Here is a 7,500-nt window from a genome sequence, read left to right as displayed (position 1 = left end):
AAAGGTCTCTTTCATAAACTCACCCGCAGGTCAGACTCTCTGTCTCTATCGCTGTGTGAATCTTAGTGGTGATCCAGCTCAGAAATCCAGTTCAACCCCTTCCTGAATCCGTAGAGCCGCCCTTTCCATTCCATCTCATCACGGGATCCTACGAGGCTCACATCCGGAGTTATGAGCCTATGAAGAGGGGCTGAGATACACGTCATCTGCCTCTCACCGTGTGGAGCTGCTGGATTCATGCGATGGACACTCAGGAAATCACTTCGGACTGACCGTCACACTGGAAGTACTAGGGGCTGCATGACTTCAGATTTTTTAATGTCAACAGTTTTGTGATGAAAGTCGAGTCCACGTGGACTGATCGCTGATGATGTCATGAATAAAACCACAGGAGAAACCAATGCTTTGCCAGGAAAACCTCAAAAACTCCACAGGTCAGTAGAGCGTGACGTGCCCTTTCCATGCAGCCCCGGATTGCACTGCTGGCCTTCAGGGAATCTTAGACATGGACACTTTTTTTGTCCTCTTTAGTCTTTCATATTGCAGATTTACCGTGAATCACACCGGAAGTGCTTTAACTCAAGCCTGTGGTATTCATGATGGAGCTGTCCAGTCTGTTACCTAGCTGACCAGCCTGGGTCTAGATAAGAAAGAAAGCTGTCAGCTCCTCAGTTGAAACAGAACCGGGTTCTAACTTGATCGGCGCACTCGGTGCTCCATGTGAGCAGCGCTAGGATCACAGATTGTTCATTAACAGTAATGTGTAATGTGGTTAGGGTTAGCAGCTGTAAACAGGGAGCTGAAGTATGTGCATGTTTTTGTGGATGTATTTATCTGTTATGCTTGTTCTAAATGTTCATGGGGGATTTGCAGGTCTGTCTGGCAGGTTTAAATTACACAGCTGTTGACAGATGTGAAGGATTAGGGTCCATTTGTCACCCCCCCATGCATTTAATCTCCAGTCAAAGCAAACATGGAGTACAAGTTATTAATTTTTCAGTGTCAGGAAAAAAAGCAGAAAACACATTTATCAGAAAATGACAGCAGCTAAATCTCCGCTCAGCTGTGTGAGGGTCAGTGAGTCCAGTATATATAATGCCTAAGTACTACATCGTCAGGTCAACATTGTCAGGTTGACTCTATATAATGCCTTATTACATTATCAGTACTATAAATGATGCCTTATTATATTATTGGGGCCATATAAGATGCCTTAATATATTATCAGTACTATAAATTATGCCTTATCATATTATTGGGGCCATATATGATGCCTTAGTATATTAGTGGGGCCATATATGATGCCTCAGTATATGAGTGGGGCCATATATGATGCCTCAGTATATTAGTGGGGCCATATATGATGCCTTAGTATATTATTGGGGCCATATATGATGCCTTAGTATATTAGTGGGGCCAAATATGATGCCTCAGTATATTAGTGGGGCCATATATGATGCCTTAGTATATTAGTGGGGCCATATATGATGCCTTAGTATATTATTGGGGCCATATATGATGCCTTAGTATATTAGTGGGGCCATATATGATGCCTCAGTATATGAGTGGGGCCATATATGATGCCTCAGTATATTAGTGGGGCCATATATGATGCCTTAGTATATTAGTGGGGCCAAATATGATGCCTCAGTATATTAGTGGGGCCATATATGATGCCTTAGTATATTAGTGGGGCCATATATGATGCCTTAGTATATTATTGGGGCCATATATGATGCCTTAGTATATTAGTGGGGCCAAATATGATGCCTTAGTATATTATTGGGGCCATATAAGATGCCTTAGTATATTAGTGGGGCCATATATGATGCCTTAGTATATTAGTGGGGCCATATATGATGCCTTAGTATATTATTGGGGCCATATATGATGCCTTAGTATATTAGTGGGGCCATATATGATGCCTTAGTATATTAGTGGGGCCATATATGATGCCTTAGTATATTAGTGGGGCCATATAAGATGCCTTAATATATTATCAGTACTATAAATTATGCCTTATCATATTATTGGGGCCATATATGATGCCTTAGTATATGAGTGGGGCCATATATGATGCCTCAGTATATTAGTGGGGCCATATATGATGCCTTAGTATATTAGTGGGGCCAAATATGATGCCTCAGTATATTAGTGGGGCCATATATGATGCCTTAGTATATTAGTGGGGCCATATATGATGCCTTAGTATATTATTGGGGCCATATATGATGCCTTAGTATATTAGTGGGGCCATATATGATGCCTCAGTATATGAGTGGGGCCATATATGATGCCTCAGTATATTAGTGGGGCCATATATGATGCCTTAGTATATTAGTGGGGCCAAATATGATGCCTCAGTATATTAGTGGGGCCATATATGATGCCTTAGTATATTAGTGGGGCCATATATGATGCCTTAGTATATTATTGGGGCCATATATGATGCCTTAGTATATTAGTGGGGCCATATATGATGCCTTAGTATATTATTGGGGCCATATAAGATGCCTTAGTATATTAGTGGGGCCATATATGATGCCTTAGTATATTAGTGGGGCCATATATGATGCCTTAGTATATTAGTGGGGCCATATATGATGCCTTAGTATATTATTGGGGCCATATATGATGCCTTAGTATATTAGTGGGGCCATATATGATGCCTTAGTATATTAGTGGGGCCATATATGATGCCTTAGTATATTAGTGGGGCCATATATGATGCCTTAGTATATTAGTGGGGCCATATAAGATGCCTTCGTATATTAGTGGGGCCATATAAGATGCCTTAGTATATTAGTGGGGCCATATATGGTGCCTTAGTATATGAGTGGGGCCATATATGATGCCTTAGTATATTAGTGGGGCCATATATGATGCCTTAGTATATTATTGGGGCCAAATATGATGCCTTAGTATATTATTGGGGCCATATAAGATGCCTTAGTATATTATTGGGCCCATATGTGATGCCTTAGTATATTAGTGGGGCCATATATGATGCCTTAGTATATTAGTGGGGCCATATAAGATGCCTTCGTATATTGGTGGGGCCATATAAGATGCCTTAGTATATTAGTGGGGCCATATATGGTGCCTTAGTATATGAGTGGGGCCATATATGATGCCTTAGTATATTAGTGGGGCCATATATGATGCCTTAGTATATTATTGGGGCCAAATATGATGCCTTAGTATATTATTGGGGCCATATAAGATGCCTTAGTATATTATTGGGCCCATATGTGATGCCTTGGTATATTAGCGGGGCCATATAAGATGCCTTAGTATATTATTGGGGCCATATATGATGCCTTAGTATATTATTGGGCCCATATGTGATGCCTTAGTATATTATTGGGGCCAAATATGATGCCTTAGTATATTATTGGGGCCATATACGATGCCTTAGTATATTAGTGGGGCCATATATGATGCCTTAGTATATTATTGGGGCCATATATGATGCCTTAGTATATTAGTGGGGCCATATATGATGCCTTAGTATATTAGTGGGGCCATATATGATGCCTTAGTATATTAGTGGGGCCATATATGATGCCTTAGTATATTAGTGGGGCCATATATGATACCTTAGTATATTAGTGGGGCCATATATGATGCCTTAGTATATTATTGGGGCCATATATGATGCCTTAGTATATTAGTGGGGCCAAATATGATGCCTCAGTATATTAGTGGGGCCATATATGATGCCTTAGTATATTAGTGGGGCCATATATGATGCCTTAGTATATTAGTGGGGCCATATATGATGCCTTAGTATATTAGTGGGGCCATATAAGATGCCTTAGTATATTAGTGGGGCCATATAAGATGCCTTAGTATATTAGGGGGGCCATATATGATACCTTAGTATATTAGTGGGGCCATATATGATGCCTTAGTATATTAGTGGGGCCATATATGATGCCTTAGTATATTATTGGGGCCATATATGATGCCTTTGTATATTAGTGGGGCCATATATGATGCCTTAGTATATTAGTGGGGCCATATATGATGCCTTAGTATATTAGTGGGGCCATATATGATGCCTTAGTATATTATTGGGGCCATATATGATGCCTTAGTATATTAGTGGGGCCATATATGATGCCTTAGTATATTAGTGGGGCCATATAAGATGCCTTAGTATATTAGTGGGGCCATATATGATGCCTTAGTATATTAGTGGGGCCATATATGATACCTTAGTATATTATTGGGGCCATATATGATGCCTTAGTATATTAGTGGGGCCATATATGATGCCTTAGTATATTAGTGGGGCCATATATGATGCCTTAGTATATTATTGGGGCCATATATGATGCCTTAGTATGTTAGTGGGGCCATATATGATGCCTTAGTATATTAGTGGGGCCATATATGATGCCTTTGTATATTAGTGGGGCCATATATGATGCCTTAGTATATTAGTGGGGCCATATATGATGCCTTAGTATATTATTGGGGCCATATATGATGCCTTAGTATGTTAGTGGGGCCATATATGATGCCTTAGTATATTAGTGGGGCCATATATGATGCCTTAGTATATTAGTGGGGCCATATATGATGCCTTAGTATATTAGTGGGGCCATATATGATGCCTTAGTATGTTATTTAAGTGCTGTTAATCTGCTGGGGGCAGTTTTGGGGTCTACCAGCTCTTCCAGGTGGTTGTTAGGAGTCTCATTTTCTCTGGAGTGTTTTTTTCAGTTTTAAAGTCCAGTTTTCACCCAGTTTTCCTTTGATTCTTCTTTTCCTCATGTGAGTGGATTATCTCATATCTAATCTCAGGAAATTCTCCTGAATCACGAATAGCCTAACGAGTGTAAATGAGGTAATGAAGGTGGTCTGTACTGTACTGTATTTGGGAAACACTTTCAGATACATTCTGAAGTGGATTGCGTGTGTCCAGATGTGTGCAGAGGAATTCCGTGTCATTTTAGCTTTCATTGGCCAATAAAGTTCCTCGAAGCTCCAAGCCTCTAATCATTTTTACATCAGTGACTGGGTGGGTCCACTGAACTGTCAGAGCTGGGAAATATTGGCCATCATGCTGGACTCCAGCTTCATTCCACACATAGCATGGCACACGGTGGAGAAATCAGAGATTCAACTGAGTGTGCTGGACTGTGGCTCTGCTGCTAGATGGTATTTGTGTCTGTGTGTTTGTTTTCATACCTTTTGGGGGCAAAAACTTCCTGACTTTGCAGAAAAAATGGGAGTAAAATGGCCCTGACTTTAGAAAAAGTCATTCAAAAAAGCTCCAGATTGAATTTTTCGCAATTGAAATAGTAAATTATTTTTGGATTAGTTCAGGTTCAGACTAGGTTTGAGTTACACTTCAAATAGGTGGTGCTTCAAGGGTTCTTTAGTAAAGAAAACGGTTCTACATAGAACCACTCAAAGAAACCTTTGCACGATTAAAGGGTTCTTTGCATCATGAAATGGTTCTTCAGATTGATGGAGAATGTGCTGCAGATGGTTCTATATAGAACCTATTTGAAAATGCAAAGAACCCCTTTGGGTGCTGTATAGAACCCTTTACAAAAATGATCCATGCAGAATCGTCTATAGCACATTCGTGCACATTCTCCATCAATCAGAAGAACCCTCTCATGATACAAAGAACCATGTTCTATATAGAACCATGTTCTTTACTAAAGAACCTTTGAAGAACCATTTTTTAGAGTGTATGATAATAATAATAATAATGATAAAACTATAGCACAAGGGTGCATATATATATGCATATTATATTATTATTATTATTATTATTATTATTATTATTATATAAGCACATACTTACACATATAATGGGACATATGTTACATATATGTCCCAACAAGGTATAAAAACAAACGTGCACATGAATCCAGCTAACACAAACAGCATTCTTCAGTCTTCTTACTGCCTGTTTAATGAGCTCCTGGTCTGGGGAACCAGCTCCTGGTCTGGGGAACCAGCCGAACCGCGCTTGGCAACCCGTCGCTGCTGCACCCCAAACACATGGGGTTGCCATGGCTACAGGAAATGAGGTGCGGAGCCGCTTGGCCCAGTTTGGAGGGTCAAGTACAGTAGAGCTAAGGAATCTGGCTCCGCTCGCTGAGCTCTGCGTGCAGGACGTTTGGGAATTGAGCTGATGTTGGCGATATGTTATCATTTTTTAGGGAAAATAACTTCTTATCGATTAACATCACTTAATGAAAGTCCATCTCTGGTGGTCCGCTGATTGCAGAACGCTCAGACGGTGTAAAGAGCTTGGTGTGTTTACTGAAGCTGCAGGGACGTGACGGGGACATTAGTCTCCGCTTCTCTTCGTGTGCAGGAGATGCACTGATTTGAACGCTGGGTTTGTTTCGGAGCTTGATTTGTTTGTTTCCTCTGCAGGACGATAAAGACCTGGTGCATGAGTTCGTCGTGGCTGAGGGACTCACCTGTCTCATTAAAGTGGGAGCAGAAGCAGATCAGAACTACCAGAACTACATCCTCAGAGGTACCTCTGCTGCTTATACAGCTCATATTGCAGCTACACTAATGCTTGTGCTACACTGACAGCAAATTATGGTACAGCAGCACTACAAATCCCACAATTCCACTCTCAGAGTTACACCCCCCCTTGATATTGTAGCAGATCGACTGGACTAAAGCTGATTATTGTGTAATCACATTATTTCTGCTGTGCATGCTGAGTAGCTGGCTAGTTTAAAGGGGAAATACACAGATTTTTCAGCACATTCTACAACCCCAGTTCCATCCCCAGTGATGTTGGGACGTTGTGTAAAACATAAATAAAATCAGAAGACGATGATCTGCAAATCCTTTTCAACCGATATTCAACCGAATCCACTACAAAGACGAGATATTTAATGTTCAAACGGATTCAGTGTGTGAGGTGCAGTCAGAGCGGTTTAGAGGGTTTGGTGTGAAACGGTTCAGACGTCTTCACAGTGGTGGTGATGGGAACCAGGCGTCGCCATGACTACAACACAGATATAGACACTTTATTTACCATCCAGAACCTCCAGAGAACCTACACGAGTCTTCTGAGCTTATATGGAATGTTGATGATGGAGAACAGTGACTCTAAATGTAGGGATTGTGATATAAACCGAGTCTGTATTGTGGGCGGAGCCTGGATCAGCCTAGTGCTTTGCCCCTGTGTATCTGGGATCATGGGTCAGCTATATGAAGTCACCCCCATTTTCAGTGGACACTGCGAGGGGCTCGGCCTCACAGGCTTTAGCGCCCAATAAACAGAGCCTGGCAGGATGTTGGAGATAATAAAGCTAATTCCAGAGCCTCCCTCCCTCCCTCCCCTTTCCCTCTGCGCCTCGGAAAGAGATTTAGTTTATTGGCGAGTAGAAGTGCAGTGTGGAAAACGTTCCGTGCCCAAACTTAATCCCATTTAGCGTCTGTAACATTTAGAGAGGGTGAAACGTGCCAGATACTTTGTTCTCGCCCTCGAGGAACCTTTCAGGA

The 7,500-nt window shown here is 41.2% G+C and overlaps 1 protein-coding gene across 7 annotated transcripts in view; it reads left to right on the top strand.

The window, feature by feature from the left end:
* fhod3b (formin homology 2 domain containing 3b) overlaps positions 1–7,500 on the top strand; it is a 240,512-nt gene that overhangs the window by 136,367 nt on the left and 96,645 nt on the right. For all 7 annotated transcript variants that reach the window (XM_037537069.1, XM_037537068.1, XM_037537067.1 and 4 more), the window contains exon 5: positions 6,409–6,514. In XM_037537069.1, the coding sequence (XP_037392966.1) occupies positions 6,409–6,514 (106 nt within the window). The remainder of the gene's footprint in view (positions 1–6,408; positions 6,515–7,500) is intronic.

The sequence above is a fragment of the Pygocentrus nattereri genome, chromosome 3 (genome assembly GCF_015220715.1).
Source record: "Pygocentrus nattereri isolate fPygNat1 chromosome 3, fPygNat1.pri, whole genome shotgun sequence".
Taxonomy (NCBI): Eukaryota; Metazoa; Chordata; class Actinopteri; order Characiformes; family Serrasalmidae; genus Pygocentrus; species Pygocentrus nattereri.
This window is presented reverse-complemented; position numbering and strand designations above follow the sequence as displayed.